The 17,820-nt window shown below is 42.5% G+C and overlaps 1 protein-coding gene and 1 pseudogene across 2 annotated transcripts in view; one reads left to right on the top strand and one right to left on the bottom strand.

Annotated features, from left to right (window-relative positions):
- Positions 1 to 8,853, top strand: part of PPM1H (protein phosphatase, Mg2+/Mn2+ dependent 1H) — a 294,933-nt gene extending 286,080 nt beyond the window's left edge. The window contains exons 10-11 of one of the 2 annotated variants that reach the window (XR_005719694.1): positions 5,312 to 5,926; positions 6,058 to 8,853. Coding sequence is in view for 1 of the 2 variants with exons in the window: in XM_040233134.1 (XP_040089068.1) it covers positions 5,312 to 5,459 (148 nt within the window). In the remaining variant the exon portion in view is untranslated. Of the gene's footprint in view, positions 1 to 5,311 lie in introns of both variants that reach the window. The other variant, XM_040233134.1, reaches the window with a different exon arrangement.
- Positions 8,854 to 13,237: 4,384 nt separating this feature from the next.
- On the bottom strand, positions 13,238 to 14,697 carry LOC120857534 (annotated as a pseudogene).
- Between the last annotated feature and the right edge of the window lie 3,123 nt (positions 14,698 to 17,820).

Below are 17,820 nucleotides of genomic sequence, written 5' to 3'. Positions count from 1 at the left end.
ATGGCAAGGACCTGATGAAACTGAGGTTCGGTGAGGAGGCGCTGTGTAGGCCTACCACATGGAGAAAGAGTGAGGTTAAGTCTCACACCTCTCCTGGGGCTTGGGGATCCTAAGCCAAGAAATTCACCTAAAGTGTGTTCTAGACCTAAAATGTGTTCTAGAACTGGAGGAACCCATAGTGTGCCCCAGTAAAGGCACATTTTAAAATCACTGTTGATACCCTAGGGCACACAGTAAACAACCCTACTGAAGAGAAGCCTCTATCTTACCTTTAAACCTAGCCTGAGAAAGGATAACAGCCTTCCCTCTATCCTCCCCCCCCACCCCCCCAAGAAAACCTAATAGGGCAGGTTGAGAGAAACTTTAAACATTTACAAATAGAACCATAAGGTAAAGAAGAGGTGGATTTGGAAAAGAACCAAATGGAAATTTGCAATGGTGAAAAATAGGTAATTGAAATAAAGGAACTCACTGAGCAGACTGAATAGTAAACTGCTAAAGTATGAATTAGTGAATTTAAAGATATTACCGAGCTTACTGGTGGTTCAGTTGGTGATGCAAATTTCTGTATGTATGAATGAATGATGGCAAAAAATAAATTTAAAATAGCAGTTTTTATAATGCTGCTGCTGCTGCTAAGTCGCTTCAGTCATGTCCGACTCTCTGTGACCCCATAGACGGCAGCCCACCAGGCTCCCCCGTTCCTGGGATTCTCCAGGCAAGAACACTGAAGTAGGTTGCCATTTCCTTCTCCGATACATGAAAGTGAAAAGTGAAAGTCAAGTCGCTCAGTCGTGTCCGACTCTTCGCGACCCCATGGACTGCACCTACCAGGCTCCTCTGCCCATGGGATTTTCCAGGCAAGAGTATAAGTAGGCTTAATTTGGGGAGAAGGCAATGGCAACCCACTGCAGCACTCTTGCCTGGAAAATCCCATGGACGGAGGAGCCTAGTGGGCTGCAGTTCATGGGATCTCTAAGAGTCGGACACGACTGAGCGACTTCACTTTCACTTTCCACTTTCATGCATTGGAGAAGGAAATGGCAACCCACTCCAGTGTTCTTGCCTGGAGAATCCCAGGAACGGGGGAGCCTGGTGGGCTGCCGTCTATGGGGTCACACAGAGTCGGACATGACTGAAGCGACTTAGCAGCAGCAGCAGGAGCAGCGGGCTTAATTTGATCTTAGTAAAGTTGAGGTTTTAATTAGCTTTCTACCAATAATGAAATACAACTAAAATACTACAGAATTTAGAAGTCCTACAGCGCCTTGTGGATTTTCTCATCGACAAGTATCAGGGTAAGAAGGTAGCATAGAAATGACTATGAGTTCTTGCCTAAGAGACTGGGAACAGCAGTATAACTGAGGATGACAGATGGGGAAGTGCTGCCTTGGCAGTGAAACTAAGGTAACATTTATTGAGTCCTCCTGAAGAGTCTCTTCTGGGATCTACCAAGGAATGTAAGGGCTGTGCCACGTGTCACGGAAGCCCAGACACAACAGGAGAATTCGGGAGTAGGCAGTGGTGTAGGAGCCCCCCGCCAACCTACCCTCACCCCTCCCCCAGAGAGAGAGGAGAATTCAAGAGGAAAGGCATGCGGTGTGAAGGATAAAGAAAATGGTCACAAGTGTAGTATCTGTGCTGAAGAAAGGTCAAGTGGAATGAGTTTGGAGAATTTTAGGAGGTCAGATTGTGAGGGTAGTGGACATACTGGTAAGAGATTAAGGAAGAAAAGGGGAAGAAATTGAGGAAGCAAGAATAGATTTCTCTACCAAGATTTCACCTAACGGAGGACAGAATGAATGATAAAGAGAAATCCAGGCTCAAAGGAAGTTTTCTTAACATGGGCAGTAAGCAGCTTTGAGAATAAAACTTTAACTTTCTAGAGTCTTTAATAAATAAAGTCTCTAATAAAACTTTCATTTTCTAGAACCCCTTACCCAGGGTTCCTGGGTAACCATCTTTTCTAGGTGACCTAATGCTGCTTTTTAGAATACCAAAAACTAATTTTGACCCTTTTTTCAATACCCCAAATCTCCAGCAATAGCAATATCAGGATAGCCTCTTGCCTTTAACTACAGATGGTCCTCTTATGTGACTTAAATGAAACAAAGTAGGCACTTTTTTTATTTTAGCTTTTTATTGAAGTGTAGATGCTTTACAATATTGCATTAGTTTTAGTTTTAGTGTACAGCAAAGTGATTCAGTTATACAGATATCTACTTTCTTAGAATCTTTTATATATACATATGTAAGTTTTAAATACATATATTTTTTCAGACTCTATTCCATAATAGGTTATTCTAAGATAATGAATATATATAGTTCCTTGTTTATCTATTTTATACAAAGTAGTGTGCATCTGTTAATCTGATACTTCTAATTTATCCCCTCACCTCTTTTCCCTTTAGTAAGTTTGTTTTCTATGTCTGTTTCTGTTTTATAAATAGATTCATTTATGTTACATTTTTAGATTCTACATATACATCACTTAATATTTTTCTTTCTCTGACTTCACCTGGAATGATATCCCCTAGGCTCATCCATGTTGCCACAATGGCAATATTTTATTCTTTGCTATGGTAGTCTATCGTATATATCAATATATATACATCTTCTTTATCCATTCATCTGGTGATGGGCACTTGGGTTATTTCCATGTCTGGGCTATTGTAAGTAGTGCTGCTATGATCACTGGGATGCATGTATCTTTTCGAACTAGAGTTTTCATCTCTGCGTATATGCCCAGGAGTGGGATTGCTGGATCATATGGTAGCCCTGTTTTTTGTTTTTTGGTTTTTTGTTTTGAGGAACTGTTCTCCATAGTGGCTATACCAGTTTGCTTTCCCACAAGCACAGTGTAGGCAGATTCCCATTTTTCCACACCCTCTCCAGCATTTATTATTTGTAGACTTTTTTGATGGTGGCCAGCTTTCTAAACTTGAAAGGCTAAGGTCTAGACCCTGGGCAATCACCAGGATAATAAACATCACCTGATGTTGCTGGTAGCCTTTCCCTGTGAGGTTGTATTCAGACATACAGTTTAATATAAAACCAAGAATAGCCTGGGGTGAGCATCTGAGAGCGCCTATGAACACAGTATTTAAGTGGCAGTATGTGGATAGGGGGACATTTATTAGGCTCTTTAGCCAAAGGCCTTGTTGGAGTCCTTTTTGTTTACTTTCTGATCTCAGTAGGAAGAGGACCCTCAGAGAGGGCCTACTGGTGGCATCTGCCCTCAGGCATAACTTAAGAGCCTTCTACCTCAAAACTAATCATTCTAACGAGTACAAGAGGGCATATCTCCCACTCACCTACCACCCATTCTCTAGGAGGAAAGTAATTTATTTTGTATTAATATTAAAAAATAGCCTCTCTCTGCCACCTGTAGTATGTGCCACACTTCTCTCCACTACCTGGTTTGAGTAAACTTGAGTCTCAAAGATTCTACAGCCTGGAATCTTAACTATCCTGAGATCATCTGCTACAAACTTTGTTCTTAAGTAATGTAATGACAGGACTAGACTCTGGTCTCTTCTAACATGAGTCAGGTTAATCCATAAGGGCTTTTAACAGAAGAAATACAGGAGGCTTCTGGTGTTCTGAATTCTACAACTCACAGTTCTCAAAGCCAGGCTGAGTCTCATTCCAGCAGGGAAAGGCCACAGTGACATTTGGGTGGCCTGCTATTCAAGGTCCATGGGCTGGCTTCCAGGAGGCCTTCCTTACAGAGTGACACTTATTATCTTGGTGATGTACCAGAGTCTGGCTTTCTCAAGTTCAGAAACTGGTTTAATCAACATACAAAGAACAGATTCATTATCAGGGTGGGGCTCACCTTAACCAGGCTCTCATGACTGATCTGCAAACTTCAGAAATGCCAGTTGATGTTTAAACGGAGAAACAGGACTGATGTTCTTCAAGTACAAATGTCAAGCTCACTCTTTTTCTGTCAGCATGCCTACACAGGAAGGCAGATCGTAGTTAGAAGGTGATACAGTTAACATGAAATCAGAATAAAGGTAAATTCTGTGCTGTATGGCAGAGGCTCTTTGGACACATCCTCACTAAACATGGCCCTACCAGCGGAACTAAATTTCTTTGCAGTCTGTTGGCTAAGACTCTCTACTCAGTCGGTATTTGGACAGACACCTGCCAATGCTTTCTTCTCTTTGTTTTAGGCCTCAAGGCTCATCCAGGCTACATACACCCAAATCACCTCCCACATCAGTCTTTCTCTAGATTTTAATACTTTTCGTCCATTTATCATAGGCATTCTTCTTCTGTATGTTTATGGTTAAATCTCAGTGAGCAATCTTATTTTCAAATCCTTGGGAACCCCTCACTGTACTTACAGTGGTGACCAGAAGAGCATGGCATACTGACGGAGGCGGATGAGACAGATGGCCCACACCAAGGCTTCTCTGCCTGGCGCCAGTAAAACCGTCCCACCTTTGCTAGCGTGCTTTGCTAGTTACTTTCTTACTCGTGCTAGCGTATTTTTCTTTAAATCAACTCGCTTTTTAAAAACAAATTAAAAAGGAGATTTGCCATACCAGAAATGGAAAATGACCATCCTTTGGCCTAAAAGCAATGGGGCTCTAAAAATAAAACATTGGAAACAAAACCTGTTTTTCCCATGTACTTCTTTAGCTGGAGACTGCCGTAGAAAGCTCTGAGCCTGGGCAGATGTGTGTTAAAGGTAGACCAGCACTAAACCGGGACTCTCTCACTGACATCAAAATTCTCAAAAGAGAACTGAGCCGCAGAACAGTTTAGGTTATTTATTGTATGTCCAGCTACCACCTAAATAGTAACCTCACGTTAGGCACCCTGCATTTGGGGAAAAGATGGCCTTGGGTTTTTGCTGCTTTGTTGTTCTTTAGTCACTAAGTCATGTCCAGCTCTTTTGTGACCCCATGGCCTGTAGCTCATCAGTCCATAGGATCTCCCAGGCAAGAATACTGGAGTGGGTTGCCATTTCCTTATCCAAAGGATCTTCCTGGCCTGGGGATCAAACCCACGTCTCCTGCATTGCAGGCGGATTCTTTTCCACTGTGTATGTATCCTAAGTCACTTCAGTCATGTCTGACTCTTTGCAGTCCCATGGACTGTAGTCCAATAGGCTCCTCTGTCCATGGGATTCTGTAGACAAGAATACTGGGATGGGCTGCCACGCCTTCCTCCAGGGGATCTTCCCGACCCAGGGAGATTGTCTACACAGTCTGTAGTAATGCCTCCTTCCCAGCCTCTCCTGAATGCCAGTTCTGCCTGATATCACACTGACCACATCATGCTTCTCCCTGCACAGGTACACGCTGGCAGCTCAGGACCTGGTGATGCGTGCCCGCGGTGTCCTGAAGGATAGAGGATGGCGGATATCCAATGACCGACTGGGCTCAGGAGACGACATTTCTGTATACGTCATTCCTTTAATACATGGAAACAAACTGTCATGAAAACAGCCCAGGGTTTTGGAAGGACAGGAGGGATGAAAGCTGGGATGCCTCTGGGCAGGGCTGGGCTGGGGAATGCCCCAGCACAGTTCCAAGTGACGCCACCCCTTCCCAGCCCAGGTGGGGAGCTTGCTGCTGAGAGGCCTCTGGCTGAGCTTCAGGAGGACCCTTGGGTTTCAGTTTCCTCTTTAGAAACAGGTCTGGATACACAAAAGAGCAAAACATAAAGGCTGCTACTGAGTGTTGTGTTCCTTTTTGGTTCCTTTCGTAGGCCTCCTAGGTGGCCAGGGCCAACTCGGGGGCACCTACATCATATTTATTTTATCTGCAGTAGCTGGGGCAGCCACTTTCGGGTGGTCACTGGCAGAAGACTCTTCAGCCCACCCAGCTGCCAACCTCTCTACGGGTTAACAGTGCTGCATTGGAGTGCTGGGGATCACGCCTCAGAAGATGGACGCGCCCATCTTCTCGTAAGCCTGAGATGTCTTTCAGGGAACACTATCTGTGTGTCTGTGTCTCTTTATTCTTTTTTGGTAATGGTGGGGTGCGGCAGGGATGTTTTTCTGATAGTCCTTGAATCTTAATTGTTTCCCTTCCATAGAACAGACCTGGGACTTTCCAGGCCCCTGCTGAGGAATCTGTGTGTCCAAGTCTGGCTCGGACCGTCCCCACATCCTGTAGCCCACACCGCCCAGACAGCCATCTGGAGCTGTGCCCTGGCTGACAGAGTTCAATCTTTGTTATGTAACAGTTTGTTCCTGAGTTAGTTTTTCTCACCAAACCAATGTGCTTTCATGAAAATATGAGTATTTCTTTGGACCAGTGGTTCCTCTGTCGTCTTCATGGGTCCCCCCGGTATGGTTTTCGGTTTCCTTCTGAGAGCCTGGGTGTTTGCTTCCGGATTGGTTGGCCCTCCCCCCACCCGCGGTGCCATAAGGACATACACAAAGCAGTGCTGAATCGAGTGGTGTAGACACTCCTTGTACCAGTCAGTTCAGCACACCTCACTGGAGGATCATTCCTCCACCGAGATCCAGGTTCTGAGGGTGGGGGCTGTCCCCAAGCCCACTTCAAATAATGTGTTAAGGATCAAGAGCAGCAGTCTTATTAGCTTCACCATATTTGGGCAAGACCCACTCAGAATGGCCATGTAATAAAAGTGCATTTGAATCGGGTTGACTGGCCCTTGTCAGGCTGTGTGCCCTGTTCCTTCTCCATGGAAGCGTGTCCCAGCCCCCCAGGTACTGAGACCTCTTCCCTCTCCCTCCACCTGTAGGTGTCCCTCACAAGAGCAGCGTTGGACAGATCAGCTCTCCCTGCTGCTTCTCTGCCAGGAGGACTCGCAAAGCAGAGTTCTAGGAATCACTTCTATCTCTTAGGCAGATGGCTTCTCGGTATGGGTCCAGTCACCAAGTCTTCTTCCTGTAGACCATAGACCTCCTGTGGTAGCATCACCACCTTGGCTACTTTTTGTAATAAAAACATGCTCCCCCCTACCCCATTAAAGAAAAAAAGTCATTGCTGTGATTCCCCCAGAAGGCTAGAGAGTCCGTTCCACTTCCTGTGTGTTTGAATCCCTTCCCCAGAACAGGAAGATAGTTTCCCCAAAGGGAAAGATAACTTTCCTCTGGGATAACCACCTGCATTTACATTCCTAGAATGTAAATATACTCTGAGGAATGGCCTGGAGCCTTCCTACTTAGAACTGTGTTCACGCCACAGTGTGCAAACAATGCCTGGTCTTGTGGGTGAAGCGTGGTGGGAACTTACCCACCAGGTATTTGCCAAAACGTTGCCTGGGAAGAACTGGACTGACTGTTCCTTTGTCAGGAGTCATCTTCATCTCATGGCTTCCATCCTCCTTCAGTAAACCTTAGCCACCCCCAGGGACAGCTCTATGGGGAGAAGTCTGTGGTAGACAGCCTGCTGCTCTTGGGAAATGTGCAGGCATCCTGCAGCAGAGTGGTCCATTTTCTGTTGCTGCGCTGACTCTTAAAACCATGTACAAATTCGGAAACTTGAGAAAGGTTTCCATGGAGGACTCTGAGCCATCTTCTTTGGAAAGCTGTCCTCACAAGCTGTCACCTCTTCCCTGTGTTCCCGTTGCCCTTCATTTATTCCCTGTGCTGCTATTTTATTCAAGGCACTAGAGTCAAGAGTTTGGATGTACATTATCATATAGATGTCATAACAACGTTCCACTCCACTCTCCATTTCGTTTCCTGCCAAGGCATGTCTGGGCAAAAATCTCTGGAACCTCCTTGTTCAATTTATCTTAAAGTCTTGAGCATTTAGTCCCACTAGATTTAGTTAGAAAGGTATCTAGCAATTCTCTTTATAAGCCCCCCTTGGATGGAAGGATCTTGGTAGCAAGCTGATGCCATGTGTCTGGGGATGGGAAGGAAACCACAAGAGATGAATCAGATGTGGGAAAAACATGATTTGTTAATGCCTGTGGTAGGTCTGCCCAGCATGGATGCTCTGTGAGTTGAGCTTCCTCCATTTCAGCCTTATTTTTCACCCAGGCTCTGGATCATCCCATCCCCGGGTACTAACTGTGTCTACAAATCATTTGGCCCTTGGAGCATTCCTGGAAAGGTCAAATGGCAACACCAAATTCTGCAGAACATATTTATACGTGGTTCTCTTATCTTGCCTGTCTTGTGTATCAATCCTGTTTGCTTGCCCTGCTGGCCTCAGAGGAAGTCTTGCTTAATGAAAAGCTTTTGATTTCCCGGTTATCTTTATGGCTATCTGGAGGGTCGTTGGGGTGGCCACTTTCTTTCATGAAAGGCTGTCTCAGTTCTGAATCTCCTTGTTGGCCTGGCCTCTGTTCTTCTGAACATTTGGTGACACTCTTCCTTAAAGACCACCAACTCACGCTCCATCCACACTGGTGTTTTGTCAGGCAACAGCGAAACTTGTATTCTCCCTACACCAAAATCAGAGCAGTGCAAGCAGCCTTAAGACTGGAAGGCATGTTCTCCTGTGGCTGTGCCTGCCTAAAGGCTCTTCTTAGCGAGGGAGCAGAGAAGCGAAAACTGGACAAGGCCAAATAATCCTCTAACGAGACAAAGCCCCCAAAGTGGGGATTTATTATTTTCCACTGTTTACAGCTTTGGGGAATTGGGGGTATTTAATTTTTTTTAATCCCTAGCAGTTTACCCCGTAACATGGGGCTGCATGAAATCAGCTGTGCTTTTTTTTTTTTTTTTTTTAAATTCTTCTCAGTGTTCATTTACTCCTTGGAAAGAATCAACAGCTGTCAGTAGATACTGGTAGACAGAGATGAGAGTCCCAGATCTAGAGTTGGCCTCAGATGTTGGCCATTCCGGCAGGGTTTTCAGTTTACCAAGAGCACTAATGTAGAAACCTGAGGAAAAAAAAAAAAAAACAACCTCCCACATTTTTACGACTCTGGTCTAACGTCCTCGCTCATCTGCCAATCAACTTTATTTCAAAGGTCAGTGGTTTTCTTTCCACCACCGTCTGAGGATCTTACCTTCCCTTAAGTGACCCGGTAGCTCCAGTTTTCAGACTGAACATGTTAAGCTTTAATGAGATTCTATTTTTGGTGTTCATACTGCTGGGACACATGGAAAAACGCAGTGAGAGTCACTGTCTATGCAAAAAATCCACCAGGCTGACTCTAGGAGGTGGCAGATCTAAGATGACAGTGAAACAGTATCTGGCCACCTGACAGAATTTTACATTAGGAATGTGGATTTTTGAGGACTTTGAATTGCAGAGACAGGTCGCAGCCTGCACTCCCTAGACCCCCCCATCTCCCCCCAGCACACTTTGGTCCCGTGTGGGTGATGTAGCTTATGTGTGTACACTGGGATTTTTCAAAGGACACTACATGAGCAGCCCCACTTGCCTCTTCTGTAAGCACCATGGTGGCCCTTTGTGATCTGAGTGCCAGACTAGGGAAGTGCTGCTCTTTCTAACCCACGATGTGATTTGTGTAAATAGCTTTAATTTTGCCTTGGCGTCTTAGATGAAGTTGTGTTTCTGTAGCGACCAGGTAGACAGAGACCAAATGAGGCTGTAAATGTGATGTTTTCTACTGTGATGTACTTGAAGGAGAATCTCGTGTCCTCCAATTTTCCATAGTATTTTGTGTTTGGGGAGTCCTGAGGTTACTCTTTGATTCCTATTTTGCCTCCATTTTCTTTGTTTCTTCTGGAAACCCAGGGAGGCCCCCAGTGGAGATCATTTGTAAGGAATGTATCATGGTCTGGGTTTCCAAGAAAATACCCTACGTACAGAGAAATAAGAATCTGCCTGAAAATGGTTTTGGCACCATGTAAACTTTATGCTTTGTGATTGTGAAACCTTGACTTTTGTAACCCAAAAATGAAGCCTGTTTAGTAAAGGGGATCTATTTTGTGTGTTTTGAAACTTAGGTGCAATGTTCCCTGGAAAAAGCTAAAGAAATGTATATGCTCAATGCCGTTTTAAAATAAAATATTATATATATATGTATATAGGATACCTTTAGCAAAATTTTGTGTGTCACTTCTTTCAATTCACTAAGAAGTTTCTTCATATCAGGTAATGGAATGAGATGAGAGGGTCATGGCCTCATGGGGAATTATCAGCTGTGAATAGACTCAAAAGAAAATCAGATGGGAATGGATGCCAACACTGTAGGTCTTCACAGGAAATCAGTAGTCAAGACTATATATTTCACCAGTGCCTCTAGAACTACCATGGATATTGCTCCCAAGAACTACTCCAAACAGGTAATTTTTTTTTTTTAATTGAGGTATAACTGACAAGCAACATTGTATTAGTTTCAGGTGTACAACTTAGTGATTTGATGTGTACATATTGTGAAATGATCACATTAAGTACAGTGAATATCTATTACTATGCTGTGCTGTGCTTAGTTGCTCAGTCGTGTCCAACTCTGCAACCCATGGACTGTAGCCCACCAGGCTTGGGGATTCTCCAGGCAAGAATACTAGAGTGGCTTGTCATGGCCTCCTCCATGGGATCTTCCCAACCCAGGGATCGAACCCAGGTCTCCCACATTGTAGGTGGATTCTTTACCACCTGAGCCACCAGGGAAGCCCAAGAATACTGGAGAGGGTAGCCTATTCCTTCTCCAGGGGATTTTTCCGACAGGAATCAAACCAGGGTCTCCTGCCATTGCAGGCGGATTCTTTACCAACTGAGCTACCAGGGAAACCCATCTATTACTATGTAGTATTACAAACGTTTTTTCCTTGTGATGAAAACTGTTAAGATTTACTCTCTTAGCAGCTTTCAAATATGCAATATAGTATTATTAGCAAATAATATGCAGTTACAGTATAGGCACCATGCTGTATATTATATACCCAGGGCTTATTTATTTTATAACTATACCTATTTCACCAACTCCCCACCCTGTGCCTTCTGCAGCCATCTGTTCTCTGTATCCAGAAATTAGTTTTTTCTTAATTATTTTTTCAGAATGCACATATAAGTGAGATCATACAGTATTTGTCTTTCTCTTATTTCATAAGATATAGCATAATGAATGTAATGCCCTGAAGGTCTACCCATGTTGTAACAAATGGCAAGATTTATTTTATGGCCGATTAATATTCCATTATATGTATCTATAAAAATATATACATACCACAGTTTCTTTATCCATTGATTTTTTGATGGACATTCAGGTTGTTTCCTGCAGTAAGAAATGTGACAGTGAACGTGAGGGAACATTTAAGTCTTTAAACTAGTGTTCTCATTTATCCTGGAGAAATGCCCAGAAGTAAATTGATGGGTCACATGGTCACTGTTCACTCGCTCAGCCACTTCCAGTTCTTTACAACCCCAGGGACTCCAGCATGCCAGGCTTCCCTATCCTTCAGAGTGTGCTCAAACTCACGTCCATTGAGTCAACGATGCCAACTGACCATCTAATCCTCTTCTGCCTCCTTCTCCTCCTGCTCTCAGTCTTTCCCAGCATCAGGGTCTTTTCCAAACATTTGACGCTTCACATCAGGTGGCCAAAGTATTGGAGCCTCAGCTTCAACATCAGCCATTCCAATGAATATTCAGGGTTGATTGCCTTTAGGTTGGATCTCCTTGCAGTTCAAGGGACTCTGAAAAGTCTTCTCCAGCACCACAGTTCAAAAGCACCAAATTCTTCAGTGCTCCACCTTCTTTATGGTCCAACTCTCATACCCATCCATACATGACTACTGGAAAAACCATAGCTTTGACTAGACAGACTTTTGTTGACAAGTAATGTCTCTGGTTTTTAATACTCTGTCTAGGTTTGTCATAGCTTTTCTTCCAAGGAACAAGCATCTTTTAATATCATGGCTGCAGTCACCATCCACAGTGATTTGGAATTCAAAAAAGTAAAGTCTATCACTGTTTCCATCCCCCCACCCCATCTGTTTGCCGTAAAGTGATGAGACTGGATGCCATGATCTTAGTTTTTTGAATGTTGAGTTTTAAATCAGCTTTTTCACTCTCCTCTTTGATGTTCATCAAAAGGCTCTTTAGTTCCTCTTCGCTTTTTGCCATTAGGGTGGTGACACCTGCATATCTGAGGTTACTGATATTTCTCCCAGCAATCTTGATTCTAGTTTGTGATTCATCCAGCCTGGTATTTTGCATGATGTACTCTGCATAGAAGTTAAATAAGCAAGGTGACAATATACAGCCTTGATATACTCCTTTCCCAATTTTGAACCGGTCCATTGTTCCATGTTCTAACTGTTGCTTCTTGACCTGCATACAGGTTTCTCAGGAGACAGGTAACATGGTCTGATATTCCCATCTCTTTAAGAATTTTCCACAGTTTGTTGTGATCCACACAGTCAGAGGCTTTAGCCTAGTCAGTGAAGCAGATGTTTTTCTGGAATTCTCTTGCTTTTTCTGTGATCCAGCAGATGTTGGCAATTTGATCTTCTGGTTCCTCTGCCTTTTCTAAATCCCGCTTGAAGTTCTCAGTTCATATACTGCTTAAGTCCAGCTTGAAAGATTTTGAGCATTACCGTGCTAGCATGTGAAATGAGCACAATTATGCAGCAGTTTGAACATTCTCTGGCACTGCCTTTCTTTGGGATTGGAACGAAAACTGACCTTTTCTAGTCCTGTGGCCACGGCTGAGTTTTCCAAATCTGTTGGCATATTGCACACAGCACTTTAATAGCATCGTCTTTCAGGATTTTTTTTTTTAAACTAGGAACTTTTTTTAATCAGTTACAAACTAAATTACAAATAATGTTAACAGCAAGAACACTCAAGGACAAAAGGTGGGAGAGAAAAAAATTCATAAAAAGAAAAAAATTTTTTTAATATTTGCATTACAAACCCCAGGGTGCACATGGCAACAAATCCCTACCCATTCCCACTTAAAAAACGACTATAGCCTAAAATATAATCGTTCATCCTTCTTTTAAATAAATACTTTTTCCCCAATGTTCCCACTCAGTTACTGCCCTGAGTTTCAGAATTCTCAAAATGATGTCTCAACCTTAACTTTTACGGGGTGGCCTTCAGAGGAAAATGGGACCTAGCACCTTAAGAATCTTAAAAAGAAGAGAAAAATTCAAACATCTTTCACTTGCCTCCTAAGGTGAAGGTGAAGCGCAGTCCCTGTCCCAGAGCCTCCTAGACACATCTTGCCCATAGGAGAGAAAGGCAAGAAGCCTAGAAGCCATCATTTCTACTGCAGCCCCACCAGGACTGCAGAGACTGGGAGTCTTGAGTCTCCCAGATGTTAGGTGAGATGAAACACTAAAACTAGGGTATAAACCAGTTGGATCTAATTTTTTTTAACCTAATTCTTTGAAACAGACCCCTCCATCACGTTTTTGGTTTGCTTGGTTTTCAGAGGTTCCAAATTAGCCCCCACTGCTATAAGTTGGCCTTACACAGTGGCTCCGAAGGCTTGGGGTCTCTATCACCCAGATACAGAAAATAATAATAGTGGGGCTTTCAGAGACTGGGATGGCAAACCCTATGTGGACGGAGGAGAAAGTCTTTTTATTTTGTTTTTTAAAAAAAAACACCCAGCCCTCTTAAGCAATGACTTAAGAGGAGGGAGAGAGGGTAGTGGAGGCTGACTTAAGTGCATCTAATCCTGAAGCGTCCTTTCAATTCCACCTATTTCTTCCCTCCACCCCATCACTCCAGAGTGGACTGGCTAAGAGGGGCAGGTGAGTGCTAAGGCAACCAGACAAGATCAGTGAGCTAAGAGCCCGGGCTGAGCCAGATCACACTTGCACTGGAGGAGAGGGTGATACTGGGGGTAGGGGCTTGAGAAGGCAAGCAGAGTCAAAGGTGAGGTACTGGCTTGGTCACATCCTGGAAGAAAGGGTGAGCCAGAGCTGCCTTGGCTGAAATCCGCTTGTTAGGCTCATAGCGCAGCATTTGCGATAACAAGCTCCATCCATCTTAATCTGGGGTGGCACCACTTTGCTAAAATCTTGCCTGGCCCTCTTGGGGAAACGTGGCTTATAATCCAGCATAGAAGTAACTCCTGGCCAAACCACCTCATCTGGGGTCTCCAGGGAAGAAAGATCTGGAAGAGTCAGTCAATCTCAGAATCTCCAGGGAATAGGGCCTGGCAAGTCACCATCTCCGCAAAGATGCAACCAAGGCTCCGGACGTCCACAGCTGTGGAGCAGTATTTGCAGCCCAGAAGGATTTCCAGCGCTCAGTACCACAGAGTCACCACCTCGTTGGTCTAAGTATGAACAGGGACCCCAAAAGCTTTGGCTAGTCCAAAGTCTGCTAGCTTGATGGACCCATCTGCGTTGATAAGCAGATTCTGAGGTTTGAGGTCTCAGAGCAGGACCCGATGAGAGTGGCAGAAAGCTAGGCCCTGGTGTAGCTGAGCAAGTAGCTCTTTATGAGGGGAAGAGGAATGCCAGTGAGCACAGAGGCATCCATGAATTTCTTGAGATCCTGGTGCAGAAACTCAAAAACCAGGTAGAGTTTGTTTTCTGTGTGAATGACATCCAGCAGTTTGACAATATTAGGGTGATTAAACTTCTTAAGCCGAGAGATCTCCCATATGGCAGTACTGGGTACACACACCCTCTGTCTCAGTGTCCAGGCGGATTCTTTTAAGCGCCACCACTTCTCCCGTCAACTTGTTTTTGGCTTTGTACACCACTCCATACGTGCCCTCTCTGATATTTTTCCACTTTCTGCAAGTTCTCATGAAGCCTAGCAAGTCGGGTCAGCCTGGCCCTTGGAGCAGGGGCCTGGAAACCCTGCAGAAAAGGGCACCCAGCTCTTGGGGTGGAGGAGGGAAACAGGGCCCAGCAAGAGAGGGGAGGTAGGGATGGAATGCAGTTTATCTCTCGCTCTTGTCAATTTATCCAACTTGAAACAATATTGTGACCTCTGCCCCTCCTCCCCCAACCCAGTTCCCTCCTTTCAGGATTTTAATGGTAGCTCTATTTAATTTTCTGAGGAACTTCCATATTGTTTGCCATAGTGGAGCCATCAACTTACATTCCCAACAACTTTTTTCTCCATATCCTTGCCAACACTTATTAAGGTCTTTTTGATAATAGCCTTTCTGAGAGGTGTGAATGGATATCTCATGGTTTTGATTGGCATTTCCCTGATGATTAGTGATGTTGAACCTCTTGGCAGGTGTCTGTTGGCCATCTGTATGTAGTCATCTTCAGAAAAATGTATATTCAGATTTTCTGTCCATTTTTTAAAATTGATTTTAAGCTGTATGAGTTCTTATATATATTTTGAATATTAACCATTTATCAGATAAATGTCTACAATGTGCAAATATTTTCTCCCACTCAGCACTTTTTCATTTTGTTGATGGTTTCCTTTGCTGTGTAGAAGCATTTTAGTTCGATGTATAGTCACTCTTGTTTATTTTTCCCCAGGTGCCAAATCCAAAAAATGTTTGTCATGGCCAATGTCAAGGAACTTACCACCTGTGTTTTCTTCTAGGAGCCTTGTGGTTTCAGGTCTTACGTTCAAGTCTTTGTTTATGGTGTAAGTAGTCACTTGGTTTCATTCTTTGGCATATAGTTGTCCAGTTTTCAGTATATCATTTGTTGAAGAGAGTGTCCTTTCCCCAATGTGTATTCTTGGCTTCTCTGTTATGTAACTGACCCTATATGCATGAGTTTATTTCTGAGCTCTCTATGCTGTTCCACTGGGCTGTGTATCTGTTATCAAGCAAAGTTATCAGGGAACATGATGCTTATAGCCTTGTTCTTCTTTCTCAATATTGCTTTGCCTATGTAGGGTTTTTGTGGTTCCATATAAATTTTAGGATTATTTGTCCTACTTCTGTGCAAAATGCCATTGGAATTTTAACAGAGATTGCGTTAAATCTGTAGGTGCTTTAGGTAGTACAGACATTTTAACAATATTAATTCTTCCAGTCCATCAGCACAGTATATCTTTCCATTTATTTGTGTCTTAAATGTCTTTCATCAATGTCTTATAGTTTTCAGTGTACAGGTCTTTCACCTGCCTGGTTAAATTTATTCCTAGAAATTTTATTCTCTTTGATGCAGTTGTAAATGGGATTTTTCCTTTAATTTCTCTTTCTGGTAATTTGTTATTAGTATATAGAAATGGAACATATTTCAGTTTACTAATTTTGTATCTTACAACTTAGTGAATTTATTTTTTAGGAAGTCTTTAGGTTTTTTTTTTTTTTTAACATACACTGTCATGTCATTTGCAAATAGTGACAGTTTTACTTCTTTCTAATTTGGATGCCTTTTCTTTCTCTTGCCTTCTAATACTGTGTTTAATAAAAGGGACAAGAGTGAGCATCCTCATCTTGTTTCTAATCTTAAAGGAAAAATTTTCAGCTTTTCATCTCTGAGTATGGTGTTAGTTATGGACTTGTTATATATGGTCTCTATTGTGTTCACATGAATTGCCTTTATACTCATGTTGTTAAGTTTTTATCATAAATGAATGTTAGAAATTTGTCACATACTTTTTCTGTATCTATTGAGATGATAATATAATTTTTATCTTTCATTTTGTTATTGTGGTGTATCACCTTGTTTTGAAGATGTTAAACCATCCTTGCAGCCTTGGAATAAATCCCACTTAATCATGATGTAGGATCCTTTTAATATATGGTTGAATTTGGTTTACTAATATTTTGTTGAGGATTTCTGCATCTATGGTTACCAAGGATACTGGCCTTTAATTTTCTTTCCTTGTGATGTCCTAATCTGATTTTGGTATTTATTAATTCATCTTTGAAAGTTGGTTAGAATTCACCAGTGAAGCCACTTGATCCTTTTGTTTTTTGGAAGGTTTTACTGATTCAGTCTCCTTACTAACAATTGGTCTGTTCAGACTTCCTATTCCTCATGACTCTGCCTTAGGATGTTGTATGTTTCCGGGAATGTAGCTGTTTCTTCTAGGTTGTTCAGGTTGTTGGCATGCAGTTGTTCACAGTAGTTTTCATGAACCTTTGTATTTCTGTGGCATCAGTTGTAATGTCTCCTTTTCTTTCAGCCCTTTCACTTTTTCTCTTGGTAAGTCTCACTAAAGATTTGTCAACCAAAGACCATCTCCTGGTTTCACTGGTATTGTCTATCATCTTCTTAGTCTCTTATTTAATTTGTTTCTGCTCTGATCTTTGTTATTGCCTTCTTTTTACTAACCTTTGTTTGTTCTTTTTAATTCCTTGAGATACAGTTAGATTGTTTATTTGAGATTTTCTTGTATCATGAAGTATACACTTGTCACTACAACCTTTCTTCTTAGAATCGCTTTTGCTTCATCTCATAGGTTTTTGTACATTTTATTTCCATTTTCACTTGTCTCAAGGTTTTTATGATTTCTCTGTTGACCTGTTGCTTTGTTTGGTAGCTTAACTGCCACATATTTGTGAATTTTCTGATTTTATTCTTGTAATTGATTTCTACTTTCATAGCACCATGGTGAGAAAATATGGCTGATATGATTTCAGTCTTCTTAAATTTGTTAATACTGTTTTGTGGCCTAAAACATGATCTATCCTGGAGAATGTTCCATGCACACTGGAAAAATATCCATTTTGTGTTGCTGTTGGATGGAATGCATTATTTCTGTTAAATCCATCTTGTCTAATTTGTCACTTAAGGCATATGTTTGATTTTCTGCCTATGAGTGATTTCTATTGATGTAAGTGGGTTATTAAAACCCCCTACTATTATCGTACTGATGTCTGTTTCTCTCCTTAGGTATGTTAATGTTTGCTTTGTACATTTAGGTGCTCCTATATTATGTGCATAAACATTTACAAATGTTATATGTCCTTGTTGAATTGACCCTTTTATCCAAACAAGTATTCTTGAGAGGGCTAGTGACTAATATCCTTGCTGAAGACAATTAAGACTCAAGATTCCCCTCT

This window comes from Oryx dammah, unplaced genomic scaffold, assembly GCF_014754425.2.
Source record: "Oryx dammah isolate SB20612 unplaced genomic scaffold, SCBI_Odam_1.1 HiC_scaffold_29, whole genome shotgun sequence".
Taxonomy (NCBI): Eukaryota; Metazoa; Chordata; class Mammalia; order Artiodactyla; family Bovidae; genus Oryx; species Oryx dammah.
Note: the sequence above shows the minus strand (reverse complement) of the source record. Positions and strands in the feature narration are given on the sequence as shown.